We start from the raw sequence: 17,031 nt of genomic DNA on the forward strand, positions 1-17,031 counted from the left end.
CTGTAATACCATGTTATCTGGTTGCCTTCTGTGCTCGAAGATGTTTTAATGCAACTTGTGAACAACAGCACAGTGTGGGATACCCGTAGGGGATTGGGAGACTGCTAATGCTAGGCCAGGGAAGCAAAGCAGATGGACCCAAGAGGAGAGATGGTGGGAGCTCGACTCAGCTCAGGGAAACGCTTGAAAGGTGACAGAGAGAAGGGGTTGGACACTGTGCAATTGTATGTGGGATCGAGCTTGTCGGGTTTTAGGAACAATTACTCCTTGGGAAAGAAGGATAAAATGAAGGAGCAGAATACAAGGTAGGCTTCACTAGCAAACAGGCTTTTGAGAGCTACTCAAGTCTGGTTTAGACCCAAGTGTTTTTAATGGTATTAACCTCCTTTTCAATTCTCACTCCAGATCCTGGGTTCCCTCTCGCCAGCTCCACACCCCATGATTCCCTGGCCACTGTCTTCGCCACAGCCAGCACCTGCTCGCCGGTCCCCATGCCGCCTTCCAATCAAGTGTTATCAGATAGTGTCTTTTTCTTTACTCCGATGCAAAATTTGTTTCCTGCACAGCTCTGCCCTCCCCAGCACCTCTGGCACCTTCCGCATCCTTCTGTACCTCCCATTTCCACTGAGATACTTGCTGGGTTACTGCATTATGGTACACGTCCGGTGGTTAAAGTGTAGGAGAAAAGCTGCATGTATGGTTTACATATGGCTGTTTCTCCTGCACAGGAAAGGTTTGAAAAGCCTTGAGTTTTAAATGAGTTTGTAAAACTCTTTGATAAACATGATGTTTTAGAGCTTTTAATCAGATCAGCTTTTCCTACAGGTTTTCAAAACCAAAGGAGCTAACTGGGGTAGCCAAAGGTGTGTTAACATGTGTCCAGGATAGTTTAGGACTATCTGCACGAATCATGTAAGCGAGCTCTCTTTTGCAGATTTCCTCATGTTAAAGGTCCACACAGCAGTAGCCACTTTTAGGCCTCGGTCCGGTTCTTCTCTCAATCTCATTGCCTTGAACCTGGTTAAAATGCATCTACTTCAGTGTGGATTTATTTATGAGGAAAGGAGAAAAAACTTATGTTGCCATTTCTGTCAAAGATGACAATGCAGATTTGGAGAAATATTATTCATCTCTGTCGTAATGGATCTGATCCTGGAAAACTGGACTTGGGGATATTGCCAGCAGTTGATCCTAGTACAAAAAAAATTGTTCATTCTATCAGTTTTCCACAACAGAATGTCAAAACAGAACTGTCTTTCATCTGCCCGACTGGCACTCCCCACTGCTGCCTTGTGACAAGGACGTGACCTCTCAAGGCATCGTGTTTGAAAGAATCTCTTTTAAAGTGTTGGCTTATCCATCTCATTTTGTGCCTTTCCTCCTTTCCTCTTTTCCCTCATAGATCCACACAGTGTCCAAGTCTCTCCCCAGTTCTGGTTTTGTGGTGTTTGTTCTCATTTATTTGACCACTGTGAGGCCTACCATAGGTGGAAGTTTATCAGATCTTATTTCAGAGTCAGGGTACATTGGTTAGCACAGTGGTTAAAATATAAACAACAGTAGGAGGCTTTTTAAATAGAAGTTGACCCTTGAAATTGGGTTTACTGTAAGCTCAGAAAAAAACCCTGCAAACAATGTCAGAACACAGGTCACACCTTATGGAATGCATTCACATAAACATAATTTCCCTAAACTTCAGAATCAGAAAAAGGCAGAAAACACCCACTTAGATAGCAGCTATTTCCTAAAAGGAGAAAGGGCCAAAGGCAAGATTCAGCTGCTTGGAGGGGCAATCTCAAAAGGCAGGGCACAGCTGCAGGTCTGGGGTGAGCGTGAACTCGAGGAGCTCATGTAAGAGTTCCAAAGAGTAATGCTATGGCATAGATCCACAGGTAGCTGGGGAATAAGGAAAGTATCTTTAACTTCTTTCCAAAGACAACCAGAACAAGTGACAAAAGTGAGACTTACATGGCCCTGCTTCACAGATCCAAAGGGAACTTTGGGCAGCAGCCCCAGAGGGATAATGTGGATGGCTTCTAATGGCAGGAGCTGCAGTGGGTAAGGTGGTAAGGGGGTCAGGAAAGAAAAATTAGCCAAGTTAAAAATAAATTCTGTCCTTGCTTTACACGTGAAGGAACACAGAGGGCAGAAGACCTGGTAGATAAGCTCATCTCTGTAATTTCTGGCCATAGATGCTAATGTATCCAAGGAAAGGAAAGTGATGGTGACAGCAAGAAGACCAGAGAGGGTGTTTCTCCAATAGTGAAAGTTTTAGTCTTTGAGATGTCCATTTGTTCTGGCTGCTGCCAAATATGAGAAACCAGCAGAATAAAGTCAGACAGACTTATGAGAAGCAGAGAGGTTAGGAAGTGAGCAAACTGAGTATCATCTTTATAGTAGAAAGATCTAAAGAATTAACTACTGGGGTTTCTGTGTTGCTGAAAAAATATCTGGAAAAACAGGGACCCTGCAATTGACTTTCACAGAGCTCTGAAGAGCATTAATGCCATAGAGAATCTGACAGCAGCCTTTACTGGAGGCGCTTAAGAGAAAATGCAGTCCTTTCCCTGCCTTAAAAGTAAGCAGCTGAAGAGTAAATTCAGCTGTAAATACCTGGAAATAGGGGCCAGTTCAGGAGCTGTGGCATTTAGCATGCAGCGTGTTACAATTTGTACATGAGGGACAACTTCATCATGTCACTGCCAGGTAGGAGGGCAAAAGCGTTCTCTTTGGAGAAACCGTAGCTAGGCGAGAGGATGGCGTACAGCAGAGCGACCCGGAGGGCAGCTTTGAGTCCTGCTCGAGTGTCCCAGCATGTCATGCCCAGCAGCAGCACTGCTTTGGGCAACGGTTCAGCAAAACCACCGCGGTGATCTGCTGGAGCCCGCTCGACGCTTCTGTTAGTGAGAGAACATATCCTGCGGGCAACCTTCTCCTTTCTTGATTTTGTTACTCTCCCAGTGCACGGCAGTCGCCACCCTGCCTGCGAGCGCTGGTCACTCTTTACATGTGGGGCTGCACAACAGAAACGGAGAAGCAGCATATAATAGAGCCTGAAATTCAACCTGTATGTCTATTTTCCTTTTAATTCTGTTTTCTTCTTGCAAGAGTCTAGAGGAAGGCGAGTATCTGTTTGCACTCAGGCTCCTCAAAGCCTGGTGCCCGGCAGGTCATGGCTACACTTTTTTGGGTTTAGCAGGCAAGTAGTTCCTGTCTCCGCTGCCCCAAATCACAGGACTCAGCTGTGACCTGTTCTGGAGCCCATGCAGAGGGAGGGTTGTTGAACTTTCATCAGTCTTTCCTCTCACACATAGAGGTGCAGCTTAACCCTTTGACCACGCTGCCCAAAATGTTTGGAGTTACTGGGGAGTCCCTGGATGAGGGTGAGGGCTATTTGGCTGCAGAATGTGGAAGAGAAAATGAAGAAAAGGAGCATAACGGCTCTTCCACTTCTGGCTGGAAAAGCAGAGGAGAGAGTGTGTGAGAGATTTTGCATTTTACCCAACAATTTCCCAAGCGCCTCCGAAGACCCCAGAAAATGCCTCCTGTGTGTAAAGTGCCGTTCTGGTATTTTTCTACACACTTACCCAGTTATATACAATGATCCCTGCAGCAGTGTATTGTTTACTGATGGTTCCAGCTACTGGTGTGATCGGCTGTCTGGAAATGTCGCTGAAATAGCATGAATGTTTGTAGCTCCTTGCTTCTATGACAGTTTTGGAAAAGAGGGACAAGCAACCTCCATTTTCCAGACAATGTATATATTGAAATCGTCAGTGCAGTTTCTACTTGTTGCTTACATGCAGGTTTGTCTCCATGCTTGTTCTTGATTCATTAACTTGCATTAAGGAAGGATGTTTTAAGCAGTTTAATCGTATTGAAATGAAATGCTAAAAGGTCAAGGCAGCAAATGATGTTGTTCTATTCCATTCATGGCTGTGTGGAATGGGATCGGTTCAAGCCATTTGAGTCAGTGAGATTTTCAACAGTATGTCAGCAAGGTGAGAATATCACCTTCAGATTTAGTTTAGTATTTTGGCAGATTGTGTGTGTGTGCATGTGTGAATGTGTGTGTTTATGTCTGTAAGTATAACATACAGCAACATCTTTGTTTACAAGCAGTTTATAAAAGTGTTTATGATGGTTCCAGTTTAATAGTTGTTGTATAAAAATCCTTTATTCTTTAATAATTTTTATGTTCCTATGCAAAAAGACCTTGGCATTAGATTCCACAGCTTACATTTGCTGGAGACAGCATTGGAAAAGTTGTTTGGGTTTTTTTCCCCTCTGAGTGTCATGTGAAGTCCTGAGCTGAGATTAGGAAATTTTGCATTAAATATCATGGAAAATTTGCTGGTCAGCTTTATTGTTTGCTTCTATTATATTTTAATTCAAAGTAAATTTCTGAAAGATATGTCATTTATAGATGCCATGTAGCATATCATGTCCTATTTTTGCCAAAAAAAGTGCAGAAATATAAGATCCATCGCAGACGAGGTGGAAGGCACATGAAAGTGGGGTGAAAACTTAGACAGATGATGTTGTGAACAACTTGGTGTTATCTTCATAACTTTTTTTCCAAGCTTATTTTCAAAGTCTGCAACACCTTCCCTAGTTACAAACCGCCCATTAATTTTATAACATCTTGTATGAGATAGCTTCTTGAAGAAGATGCACTTCTAGCACTCAGAAAGGTTTGAAGTGCTGCAGTTGTCTACAGGCTTAAGGTACAGGAAAACAAAAAAAACCCCCAGTGGTACATTTGCAAGTGTGACAGAGTAAGAGCATAGAGTGCACCGAAGCAGACCCAAGAAGCACAGATGAAATGAAGAGGACGGCACTTGTGTGCCAAAAATGCAGGGTGCCGTCTGACGACAAAGTGCTGGTGCTATTATCAGACTCAGGGTCCGAGTTCCTAACTTCTATGACAATGCATTGACACAGTCCTAGTAGTAATGAGCTGCACTGTAAATGTAAAAACAGATTTATTATTTAGATACAGCAAAAGAGTGGAAAATGGAAGAAGCCTTGCCAGAAGTAGTGTGTCACAATGTGCCAGAACCAGGACAGATGACTGACAGTAAATCAAGGATTCCCATGCTGCAAGAGAACAGCTAAAACCACAGTCATTTTCTCAGCTAGGGAAAATAATGCTGGATTTCCAGACTGTATTCTCATAAAAGCTAAAAAAACCCCAACCCCCAAGTCACAAAATGACACCCAGAAAAGACTCAAATAACTGCAGAACCAATTCAAAGAAGATTCAGAGAATATTGTAAAGTGAAGGCCAAAGAGAGTCTTCAGTCCCTGAAAACTGGGTAGCAAGAGGATGGACTGCTTAATGAATCACATGGATTTCTGTAAAAGAAACCCAATTTCCAAATGTGATGCATAGTGACATGAAAATTGTCATATTTATTAGAGTGTCCAGGGAGAGCTACACTGACGGTCACCCCAAATCTAACCAAATATTATTGAGAGGTACTCTGACAAGAGCATCTGGGGAGAATGGCCTTTTTTAAACCTTGACGTCAAGAACAATAGCTTTCGGTTCACAAGAAACAGCAGCGGTGTTTCGGTGACAGAGGTGGGGGGTTGCTGGGTTCCGCGAGGTGTGCGCAGCCGCAGACACCTGTGCTACTGCGCCCTGTGAATCACAGGCAGACTGTACAAAACCTCTGCAGGCAACGGTACCGCCTGGGTTGGCAGACCCCCAGCACGCACGGTTCAGCGTCTACTAGCAAAAGACGGTATCAAATACCTGAAATTTCCATTAGGCAATGCCCACAGGCACTGAGGAACGGCTTACAGGCACCAAAAGAAACAGGAACGGTTCCTGGGTCTGGCCAGTTATTACTGAGAATTTGTGCCAATGTTTTTTGAAGAAACAGCACTACTGGCAGAACTTAGGAAAACAACAGTACATGGGGAACGGAAAGCACGTGCCAGATGGCAGCAAGCCTTTCATGTGCTCCAGGAAACATTGCGCTCAACAGGTTCTGAAAGCATCCAAGTTTACTGAGCATACAACTCAAGAAAAGCGTTTGGGGCTGTGTTACCACAGGAGAACTAGGGAGAGACGCACTGAGTACTATACTTGAGCAGAAAACTTGTGCAACTAAAGAGTGCATTATATTGGTCACAGATCAAAAGGAGCTGTTTCTGGCTTCACACATCAGGTTTTTCTTCAACCCTGTCGCACAGGTCAATTAAGTGAGGTGAATGGTAACAACAGGCTGCAGAAGTGGTTGTAGCCTGAAACATGCTCCACATATTCAGCTGATTGCACAGAAAGAAGTGTAAGAGACTCACCACCATCTCCAGCTCCTCTGGGTCAGAGCACAGAGGTCTGTGATAGTGTGAGAAACTTCATGCTAAGGGCCACGTCTTTTAAAAAGGTGACCATTCCTGTGGCTGCTGTGGGGCTACACAACCAAAGGCAGACTGGATGGAAGGAGAGCAGGAGCTCGGAGAGGGAGACAATATTCAGTGTCTGGAAGGAATCCAAGAAAAAGATGCTGTCAAGAAAGACTGGGTTAAAGAACAGCTATTCAAACTGTATCATGATGAGCAAAGGAAATTGAGTGGGTCATAATGGAAACCATAAAGAATTGGTAGAGAAGATCAAGGAGTGAGTAAAGAGCCTGCAAATATTTTTTTTTTAATTCTAGGTTTTTTAATAATCCAAAAATTAGTTTATAGAGCCTGATCTCTATAGAGTTCTTTTATAGCAATAATAAAGTACCTAAATACAAGATATAGATTTATAATATACTTTGAATCAGGTATACAACTGGAAGACTAAAAAACCACAGAAATTCTTGTTCAGATTACAAGTCCATAAGGGGTGTACATTTCTTCCGCTACTAGGTCCATAGATGTACTGTTTGGAAGCGGTATGTTTTTAAGCGATACACAGAAAATTGGAACAACAGCTGAAAATGCTGGAACTAGCTTTGGTAACTGACTTGGAGTCTATGGGACAGGTGGGTTTCTGTTGATTTCTGATGCTGCTGGAACATGTCCCGCTCGGTGATTTCCTTTGGTCACTGCAGTACTGCTTGAAGAGCCTTTCTCTAACCCAGCCTTTCCTGACAGCTTCAATAGCAGTCCTTTTCCATTGCTCTGGGTGGCAACCAGGCCAGGTTCCGTGGCTTTGGGAAGCTTTACTAACCTGGGGGTGCTCTTTCTTTCTCCACCTCCCTGCTGCACAGCACAGAGGAGCATGAGATACAAAGCCTGATGAGGCAAGCACTGGCGCCCTGGCACCCAGCTTCTCTTGTCCCACCTTCTGAGATATCTTTGTCTCTTCTGGAAATTAACTGGAAGAGCAGTTTATTTTAATTCCTGAACTCTGTGTGGGGGCTGAACTGTTGGTGTCACAAGCGAGAGCAGGATTTCTGTTCAAGTGCCTCACAAATACGTTAATGATATCATATGCCGTCCAACTTACCGCTTTGCCCGCTAGAGTGGATGGTTGTTTTTTCCACGCAAACATCTAACCGAGGAAGGTTAGAGGATTGCACAGCACAGCACAAAGCTCTGTGTGGGTGGTGAGAGTCAGGACCCTATTAGCTCCAAGAAGAAGCAACGCCACCAGGCCTTCATCCAGCTCCTGGCAGCACAGACACAGTCTAGCTTGGTCTTTTCTCACCCAAGGTAGTGGCTGGGTTTGGTTGCTACTTTCTTATTCCTGGAGCAGCAACAGAAAAGGGAAGCAGATGCCAGTGGTGGGTAAGGGATCAGACCTGATTTGGGATAAAGTTTCTTGCACAGGGAAGACCTTGTACACAGAGAGAGGCCAGATGCTTGCATGCACAGAGGAGAAAACCAGGTGTCTGAACAAAGAGAAAGCCACTTTCATGAGTTGGAGCACGTCTCAAAAGAGAGGGGTGAGGTAGGAAGCTTACAGCTGTTGCTACCTGCAACATGGTTGACTTATCCAGGCACAACACAGACACTCTGACAGACAGTAATAATTGGCCAACTTGGCTATTGCTTTGCAATAGCTACTTATGCTTAGCCAGTAATGATATTTATTTAAGATTTTTATGATTATTACAATTTTAAAACCATATTTGGAATGTTGTTTCTGACACAGGGACTGCTTTCCAGAAAAGCTAGCCTGCATCCAGATTCAGTGGGCAGCCATTGCATTCTTGATCCAAGAAACAAAACTAGGAATTCGGACAAAAACAGGCTTTGATGGCTGGGTACAGTCCAGCCCCCAAGAGGTGACTCCATATTGGACAAATCTGCGCTTATCTTGGCAGACCAGAGGTCCTCCAACTTCAGCCTTGAGAGGAGAAGAGGAAAAAAAGGTGACTTCTTTAGTGATGGAGACACTAGACATGCAAACAGCAAAATCTTGGCAGGGATAGTATTGTGGTAACTCTGAAGGCCTCAAAATATGACTGAGGCAAGGGCTGTAGAGAGAGGGAGGGTGTTTTATTAGACCTGATGGAGTAAAAAAGAATGGAGGGGACAAAAAAAGGTGTTTCCAATCATCCAGGCCACTCCTCTGGTCTGAAGAAGAGAGACCCAACCACCAATCATGGATGTGGGAACATCCCCAGATCACTGTGAAGCCAATTACACACAAAAAAGGAAGTTTCTCAAGTTTCCACAACCTCTGACCTACTTGATCCTGGACAAAATGAATCTAATTGTTTTAATGCTGTTTCTTAAAATCCAGGCATGGCAGGAGGTTAATACCTACGTCCAGTGATTTGTGTGCCTATTAATGAATGCAGTGTCCACACTGTCAAAGACACCATTTGCACCGGCAGTCTTGAACACCTGCTCAGACAGTCCATCATTTGCTTTCTGACTCTGTCACCAAGTAGCTACCAACTTTTTATTGAAAAGCTCCCAACATGATATCCTCCATTAACCACATTTTAAAAGTCTTGTGAAAATTAGAAAACTGAAAGCACTTCAATCTTGATTTAATCAAGGGATTAAATAAAGATATGGTACAACTCCAGGCTGCACCAGAAACAGTCACTAGCTTCCCCTCTGTCTCTAGGATCAAAGGGAAGTCCAGGTAGTATATCACAGGCTTTATTTCAGGTGGGATGGGCTACACATCAGGTGAGATGACACCACCATGCTACTATGAGTAGGATATGTCAGCATGCAGTTCTGAAAGGCAGGAGAAATTACCCTATGCAATTTCCCTGCTATTCTGGTTGACCCTGTGAGTGAAGAAAAAATGCTATGTATGCTTCATGCAGAAGCCTTGAATTACTGAAGCTATTTCTGAGCCTCAAAAGTACAAATTGTCATTTGTCCTGCTTACACTCAAAGAAAAATTATTCTTACCTTGCAGTTACCTGTGCTTCCAAAAGTAAATCCACCACAAAATTCATGATTTTTGACACTTCCATTCAGAATTTCAGGGCGATTACATATTCTGTTTTCAAGAACAGGGAATTCAATGTCTTTTAATCTGTTGTCCACATCGATACCTTTATGAACAACCAAGAAAATATAACAGTTATAAATGGTAGCCTGGGCATTGCACTCCAGTGAAGACTCAATAATGAAAGGACTGTGATCTATCCCCAACTCTACTATAGTCTCTGAGCTCCCTGAAGGGCCTTATTAAATCTTTCAACTTTTTTGTACTTGCATCATACCTGCCCTCAATAAGCAGAAGTTAGTCTTCTCTGCAAAGCATTACAAAATAAATAGAAATAGATGCTTAGTATTCTGAGCCATTGTGTCAGTTTGTAGGCTTTCATTACAGTGCAGTAGCAATGGCCTGTTTCAGGGGAAAAAATGTTAGCCTGGATTTACTTTACGTTAATTTGAACCCTTTCAAGCCTAAAGATAGCATTTTCCAGACAAGGAGAATTTTCCTGAAGCCAAGGTTGAATTTTCCTGAAACATAATTTATTTAGATGTGGTGCTCTGGCTCTGCTCCCCTTTCCCCGCCAATTTAATGAACTAGTTGCATGACGTGGCACAAGCCTCTTTCCCATTGCCTAAATGCACCACTGGTCTGTTGATTTTTCCATCCTAATGCATTTTCAGAAGAAATCTCGCATGTACTATTTTTTTGTGGTTGTGATCACTAGAACATAGGAAGCAGCTGCCATCATGTGGCAAGCTGAGAAAAAAATTAAAAAATGCAAGTTAAGAAACAGAAAAAGGTGAGAAGACAGCCAGTAAATGCTGTCTATGCTGGAGAAAATTTATGCAAGTACAGTGTGTACCTAAGCTGACCAAGACAGAGATAAAAGGTGCTAAAGTCTTAAAGTTTCTTTTCTCTTGTTTAATGAATTCAGGTTATGTGAGCAATAAGGGGGGAAAATCAATGTCTGAGAGAAAGAAATAAAAATAATATTGTTGCCCGGTGACCTCTGACTTACTTAAATCTTAAGTAAAATGTGTTTTTCAGGTCCCATGAGTGCACATATTTTGGGAAGGACTTGAAACCTTCCTAAGTTTTTAACCGCACCAAATATGTTTTACCTCTTGTTTTTCCCCAGGCAGTTAGAAAACATACTGCATTTCTTTCTACCATCAGACTGGTTTCAGGCAAACAAACTGGTTTTACACGATCAGTAATTGTTACAGGACTGGAAAACAAACAAATATTAATTAAAAGATCCTTAGAAAAGTTATGATCAGCTTGTTCAGTCTTCATACTCAGAAGGTTCTACATGGAAATGGCATGGGGAAGGGTGGAGAAGGTGATTGTCTGGTCACTTAGTGAAAAAAGAAGTTACTTAGAGCAACTGCAAGTCTCTGGGATGTGTTTGTGGGCACAGTCACGGTGTGAGTGTGTTTGGAGCGCAGTGCTAGAGCACTGATCTCTGGTTACCCCTGCAGTGTGTATCGGAACATGCACAAGTCCAAACCCAGCCCTAGCAGTCCTTGCACGTGGTGTGAGCCTGACTTGTCTTAGATCCTCCCTGCCTCAGACGTAGTGGACATTTTCAGGGACTTCACGGGAGGAGGGAAGGATGGATGAATGAGTAAATAAGAAGACACAGCTGAAGTTGTGGAAAATTCCTTTCTCCTCTGGTTATGTAGGTGATATAACTGTGGGTGACATCATGCAGTATCTTGCACATTACTAAGTCTAGCACCTCTATAAAGTAAATACCAAAATAAAACTCTTTCTCATCACAACATTGTGCCTGGAAGGCTTCAGGACTGGAATAAAGCTCGATATGGAGTGAACAGGGCCCTGGAAAGCAGTTCTGCAGAAGATGAAAATGTTGCATAGGGACGTCTTTGCTTTGGACTGTCTGATCCCTTATTGACTTTCAGGTGTAGATATGAAAAAATGAAGTGGCTTCAGGAAGGTGTATTGCCCTAGAAGTCAGACAAATGCAAACAGTTTTGTTACAGTGAAAGTATGTCTGAACAAGCTGTTAAATGAGATCTACCACTGTCAGAAATCTACCCTGTGAAGGTTAGTTCTGATTGTGAGAGAGACTAAAAGGACCTGAATGAACTCCAGATGTTCAGTCAGGGTAAAATGAACCTTTATAATCTCTTTTCAGGCCCAGAATGATTTTCAAAATATGTGATGTGATATTAGTGAGATCTTCAATGCCCGATTAAAGAGAACTAACAAATCTCGTGTTCCTAATTAGACCATGCCAGGGCCATAAGCCCCAAGAAAATTCAAGAGAATGAGAGACCAAAGGGAACTGACTCTGACCCATCTTAAAATAAAGATCTCTCTAACACAAAAATCTGACTGAAACATGAACACAGCAGTCCTGGAGGGTAGGAGATGTTAACCAGCTCCTGTGCTGAAGATACAGTTTTGCCAATGCCATCACCGTAATTTTTAACTCTATCCTCCAGCCCTCTGAAGGCCAAGATGGTGATCCCAAACCTCCACTCTCACATAGTTCCATGAAATGTATCCTGCCTGAGTTCTTTTCCCTATAAGAATGGAAATCATTTCTGCAGCTTCCAAAACTTGTTCATTCACTTCTCAATAGAGCCCATTTTTATCGAAAGAATCCTGAAAATTGATAATCAAGAGAAGATTAAAGTGAAAAAACTCAGATTGGTCGGGGGTTTTCTTGGTTTCCAGGTTTCTTTAGGTTTCTAGTGTTGTTCCTCTAGGACCTTTATCTTCAAGGTTGTATTTAACACTTCAGGTATGGTCCTCACAGCAGCTCTGGCTCCTGTCTGGCCTCCTGGTGTGACAGTAGCCAGGCAAACATTTCTGAACTACAGCAACAGAGCATTGCAGCTTCTGCTTCCCCAATGACAAGAAGTTAACTTTGTTTCTACCGATGCTCCTATTCTGCACCAAGGAAATTCTACATCCATCCTAAGATGAGACAGCACTTAAAAAACCTGTTGGCACGCAAGGAACTGGCCTATAAATGGGATTGCAACAAACACAGCGTGGACACTGGCACCTTCTCAGAGACCTCTGGTGTCTGGGTAGGTAAATGAACAGGAGAGCAGGGAACAAAACATCAAAAGAGACACCTGAATATGGACAACATCACATTGAAATGGAAGTATAAAGTCCAAGACAGCACACAGCTGCTCAGGACCATGGCACATCATTCACCTGGGACTAGACTGCTGCTGAAACCAGTGGTCCTCCTAATAGATCAGCCCTTTTTTGGGATGATTTTAGTCAAGATCTTCACAGACTTGCATCAGGTCTCTGACAAGTTTCATCTATTGCCACAAAATGCAGGTATAAGAGTAGCAACCGCTCTTCTCACGTCATATTTGATTGGGTGCTCTGTTTTATGAACTGATGGTGAAAGTTTGGAAATAATAAGGCCCACAAAGAAAGCTGAAGACAAATGTAAAGAAGGAATTTAATGAACTTGAAAACAAGCAAAGTTGATCTAAGCCAGAAACTGAGGGATATGAGGTCCATATCTGCTATTTATGTCGTGTCACATGCAGAATGTGTTCAGACGGTGAGTACTGCTGATTGCAAAATGGACTACAGTGCTACAGCATGCATGTTTCTGCAAGTGCAAACGTGCACAGAGCACCCAGTGAATGATATAGTTACGGGCACTATCAAGAATAACGCTGGTGGAACATAAGTGCCTTTTACTCGCCTAAGTATGGTGGGATTTTGATTAATCAAGCACCAGAGAACCTGAGTTGAAATTTAAGTGAAATTGTTCTAAGTTCATTAAAGCTGTATGGTGAATTTTTAAAAAGAAATGTCCTCTCAGGTCAAACATGAGCTTTTCATGATCTTCAATCCATGTGTGGTGAGTGTAAGAAGAGGCAAATGAATGAGTAAGTAGAAAAGTTTCAGGATCATTCCAAAAAGGAACAAATAACATTGAAATAACTGCACACGATTCAGAACAGACTGCTCAGACATCTAAGCAAGATGCAAAAGAGGGCTTCAAGCAATTACAGTTATGCACAGGATTTTTCACTATATCACAAGCAGGATCCGGTTTTATTGAGCTGTTGGCCAAGTCTACAGCTCATGGAACATGCATGTAGCTTGGCTTGGAGCACTGCCAGGGAAACTGGACCCTTCTACTTGCTCCATGCAGAAGCTGTGGTGCCTCCTGGCCAAAACTTCATCTGGGGCTCACAGCCCTCAGAGCTGAGCAGGAAAAGTCTCCAAGCAGAAGATCCTCCAGACACAACTCCACTTTAGTTTGCCTCCACCCTCCCTGCTTCAGTGGAGCTGCTGCTAGCAGGTGGCAAGTAGGAATTCCCCATGACAATCCCTCCCATCTTAACTGGTCATTGCTTTTCCTAAACTGTGTAAGAAACTCACATGGGTTCTGCCAATGGGGTCGCTCAGCTGGAGAGATGCTTAGAGATCACCCTTGAATGGACAATTGAAGGGACTCTCACTCTTTCATACCACCCACAACTACCCCTGAGAGGTAACTCCAGGCTAAGCTAATTTGTGACTTCATAATTAAGGTGTTAGGGGTGGAAAACTTGGACTGAAATTGTACCTGTTCAACTTCAGCAAAGCAACGTCTGCTCCACTTGGTTCCTTTAGTACTTTCTGAACACTTTGGATTTGCAGCGATGGCTCTGCTGCATTGAGATTCTGTATCCCAAGAAACACCCGGTAGGAAGAAGGCTCTGTTGACCTGGAAGAAATGACAGTGGCAAGGTTATACATCTAAACATGTAATCAGGAATGTCACTCACAAAATTCAGTGATTTCCCTGGAGAACTGCAATTAACAAGATGGTCAGGCTGCTGCTTCTGACCATAAATGCCTGCATTTTTTCTTGGGGAGAAGGAAAATGTGGCTTCTTTAACAATTTGATTTTTATGATGGTGAAAAACCCATGGGCTGTGAATTATGTGGCACCTTCTTGCAGTGTTCACAAGTCCCAAAGCTAGCCACAGTTTTTCCAAGTGTAATTAGCACCAGCACATCATTAGCATCCTTTTTGGCATGCTCTGCGGTGGGGGAGAGGGCAGAACACAGAAGTAATCTGTTGTTCTCTGCTGCTGTTTGACTGAGACTGGAGCAGAAGACAAAAATCAGCTTGCTGGCAAGAAAGACAGGAAATAAGGAGTAAAGTGCCTCATAGGGCACTTGGGCCCCACACTACAAGAAGGTTGTTGAGGTGCTTGAGCGTGTCCAGAGAAGGGCAACGAAGCTGGTGAGGGGTCTGGAGATCAAGTCTTATGAGGAGTGGCTGAGGGGACTGGGGTTGTTCAGTCTGGAGAAGAGGAGGCTGAGGGAAGACCTCATTGCTCTCTACAACTACCTGAAAGAGGGTTGTGGTGAGGTGGGTGTTGGTCTCTTCTCCCAAAGAACCAGCGATAGAACAAGAAGAAATGGCCTCAAGTTGCGCCAGGGGAGGTTTAGATTAGATATTGGGAAAAATTTCGTTACAGAGAGAGTGGTCAAACATTGGAACAGGCCGCCCAGGGAAGTGGTGGAGTCACCATCACTGGAAGTGTTCAAAAAATGTGTGGATGTGGTGCTTCAGGACATGGTTTAGGGGGCATGGTGGTATTGGGTTAACGTTTGGACTTGATCTTGAAGGTTTTTTCCAACCTTAATGATTCTGTGATTCTGTGATTCTGTGATCTTGATCTTCTGTTGATTTTCTCATACAGATTTAAGAAACGCTTGTCACTTGTTCTAGTGGATACTCACTCTTGGAAGCACTGAGCTGCAGTAAGGACCCACTGTGGATGTATCAGAGTGCCAGCACAACGGTGCACATTGGTACTAGAACAGAGAAGACAATCACACTCATTTAAGACTGCATAGTCAATTCTCAACCATCTATGCTGTGCACGATGCGAAATATTAGCAAACTAGCAATATGCCCCTTATTCAAACCTTTTACCAGCCATAGTCTGTCTTCTGCCAATGGCAAGAGAAATCAAATGCAGATTTTCAAAGGACAAGCTTTATTTGCACCAGAACATGAGACACATGAAAAGAAATTTGACACCCATGTGAAATTTTTGCAACAGGACACTGTTACTTTCAGGAATATAACAAAAATAATGACATTTCCTAAAAATTTCACTTGTGATGTAATGGGTTTGTCCTGATGAGCAATTAATAAAGGGATACATCCTTCTGATTTGTGGAGTTGCTTTGGACTAGTTCTTTAAATAAACCTTACTATGGACTTTTAACTTTTCTTGGGATAATATTTATTATGGTGATTGTCAACAATTGTATAGACATTTTCGTTAGCCTTTCTGTAAGCGCTTCTTCATCTCCTGGTCAGCCACTCTCATTGTGACTATGGAAATGCTATGCATAATTGTTTTCGTATACTGAGAGATGATGGTCTTCCTATGGCTTCTAACACAACTAGGGTGGTCACAGCATCAATTTACGTTTGAACTAGATTGGATGCTGGGTGAAAAGGGGTGATCAAAATCCATTCATACACACTGCAGGTTGGTAGCTATAGTCCTGGGCTTAAATCTCCCACTGCAGAATGCAGTTAACTGTCATTATCCTCAGTGGGAACTATTCCTTCCCCATTTCAGTAAATAAAGGCATACTTAATGTCTGCAGTTCAAGTTTGCCCTCTAGAGATTCAGGAGAAAATGGGGAGTTTGGGATTAATGACCCAATAAGTAGCTATCTGTGAACATTATGATAAAAAAAAGAATTTTATTCTACATGCTAAGGCATTTTATATAGAAACCAAGGCCAGACTCCAGAAGCATATGCATTGTTTCCTGTCAGTCTCTTTCTAACACCTGTTTCCCATGAAATCCTGCTGCTCATGGATGGTGGTACAGTCTGGAATACCAGTACCTCGTCCTGAGGCTGACGTGCCAAGGCCAAGACCCTGGAGATGCATCACACATGCTATATTGCTCACAGGCTCGCTCGCTCCTCATTGGGGCTTTTCCACAGTCATGTTCAGAAGAAGCTGTAGAACAAAAAAAGCTACGATTGAGAATTTTAAAGCAGTTCTGTAATGTCATCCCGAGTGCAATCAGATGAAAAGAAAAAGGCATAAGACTTTTTTTTTATCTCCCTTAGATTTTCACTCTTTGCATTGGTTAGTAGAAACTAAGGGTAGAGAAACAACCAGAAGCTTTGGACTCCTACTACCTTGAGCATTTAAACCTGCGGTTAATATATCACATTTGACATGACAAAATATTAATTTACCTGGAAAAAATTGTTAACTATGTCAAGTATTTGGATGTAGTCAGATAACATAAGTAAAACTACAATGACCGCCACCCCCAAAAGAAAATCTGTAGGGAATTTGAAGGGAAAAGAGAGCTAAAGAAAGTGGAGTTTATTGCCCGGTCAATAATAACAATTTCTAAATTCTTTAGAACATTACAGTCTACACATCTTGGTTGAGTTCAAACAAATCTCTAGATTATAAATAAAATTGAGTCACTGTCCCCTTGTCATAAGATATTCCAAATTTGCCCTCACACTGTTCACACTACTTTCTTGTTAATCCAAATCTCTCTGAACTTTTTAAAATAGATTGAGCTTGGGTGCTCAGTAAGGACCCAAGTAACTCTTTCCAGAACTGCATGTGGTGCTATGGATGTTAAAGTTATTAGTTCCAGTATAAGACA

General features: G+C 42.7%; 1 protein-coding gene across 1 annotated transcript in view; it reads right to left on the bottom strand.

Moving 5' to 3' along the window:
* Nucleotides 1-8,137: 8,137 nt before the first annotated feature.
* LOC309403440 (plasminogen-like) overlaps nt 8,138-17,031 on the bottom strand; it is a gene marked incomplete at both ends in the record, with an annotated part of 29,020 nt that continues 20,126 nt past the window's right edge. Inside the window, 6 exons of the mRNA XM_081997564.1 lie at nt 8,138-8,296; nt 9,325-9,470; nt 10,480-10,586; nt 13,941-14,081; nt 15,110-15,184; nt 16,241-16,358. Coding sequence (XP_081853690.1) covers nt 8,138-8,296; nt 9,325-9,470; nt 10,480-10,586; nt 13,941-14,081; nt 15,110-15,184; nt 16,241-16,358 — 746 coding nt within the window. The remainder of the gene's footprint in view (nt 8,297-9,324; nt 9,471-10,479; nt 10,587-13,940; nt 14,082-15,109; nt 15,185-16,240; nt 16,359-17,031) is intronic.

The sequence above is a fragment of the Phaethon aethereus genome, assembly GCF_964289735.1.
Source record: "Phaethon aethereus genome assembly, chromosome: 3".
NCBI classification, from domain to species: Eukaryota; Metazoa; Chordata; class Aves; order Phaethontiformes; family Phaethontidae; genus Phaethon; species Phaethon aethereus.